Source organism: Penaeus monodon, chromosome 22 (genome assembly GCF_015228065.2).
Source record: "Penaeus monodon isolate SGIC_2016 chromosome 22, NSTDA_Pmon_1, whole genome shotgun sequence".
Taxonomy (NCBI): domain Eukaryota; kingdom Metazoa; phylum Arthropoda; class Malacostraca; order Decapoda; family Penaeidae; genus Penaeus; species Penaeus monodon.
In genome coordinates, this window is record NC_051407.1 from 28,319,655 (window position 1) to 28,320,580 (window position 926).

At 35.7% G+C, this 926-nt stretch overlaps 1 protein-coding gene across 1 annotated transcript in view; it reads left to right on the forward strand.

Moving 5' to 3' along the window:
- Positions 1-926, forward strand: part of LOC119587408 (protein argonaute-4-like) — a 16,148-nt gene that overhangs the window by 10,484 nt on the left and 4,738 nt on the right. Inside the window, exon 3 of the mRNA XM_037936147.1 lies at positions 737-872. Coding sequence (XP_037792075.1) covers positions 737-872 — 136 coding nt within the window. The remainder of the gene's footprint in view (positions 1-736; positions 873-926) is intronic.

The following is a 926-nucleotide window of genomic DNA, read 5'->3' on the forward strand; positions in this document are numbered from 1 at the left end:
TATAACTACTGCTAGAGGTACTGTTGAAAGTCTCAAAGCATTTTTAAAAATTTTCTGTGGTAGTGATTATAGTTACTTTTAAGTTATTAAATTCATATTTGAAGAGCAATTTTCAAATCTCAAAATACTGGCAGTACTTTCCTACTCTGTGTTTGATATCATGAAATATAAATATCAAATAGCTTTTGCAAGTCCTTTTAATTCATCAGATAGAAAATAGGCATTAAGATACTTGATATAATATATTGATTCCTTGCAACATCTATAGTCTATCTAAAACTCTTCCAGCCCTATATCTCTGACACTCACAGATGTAACCAAAACCTCTATCCGATGAGTAACATGAAATTAACGAGAAGCCAAGAAGGCACCGAGAAGAAAAGACTGAAAGAGAAGAAAAGAAGGAAAGAGAAAAAAGTGAAAGCGGACAGGAGATCAAAAGAGAAGAAGCAGAAAAGAAGGAAAGAGAAGTAAAAAGAAAAAGAATAAAGACGGAAAGAGAAGCAACCGAAAAAAGACAACGACAAATACAAGAAAAGAAAGGCCCTCGCAGCAAAGGCAAAATGAAAAGAACCTCCCTCCCCTCCTTCCTGCCCTCTCCACTCTTCCTGCTTCTCCTCGTTTCCTTCTCTTTCCTCTCTTTACTCCCCTCTTTCTCTTCCTCTTTTTGCTGCATTTCCCTTCTCTTTTATTCTTCTGCTTCTAATGGCATTTCCTGTTGCTTCAAATATTTCAGGTTGATCTTTGAAACAATGAGAACCACCTACTATCGTGTCTTCAAGAATGTTGGTCTTGCATTTGACAGCGAAAAGAATGCTTATAGCATAAATCCCAATCCGCAATTTGAAATTGACATTTCCACCAAATTTGAGGTGAGTTTCAAGAGGAATTACATATTAGTTTCCATGAGAGAAAGAAGTATAAAG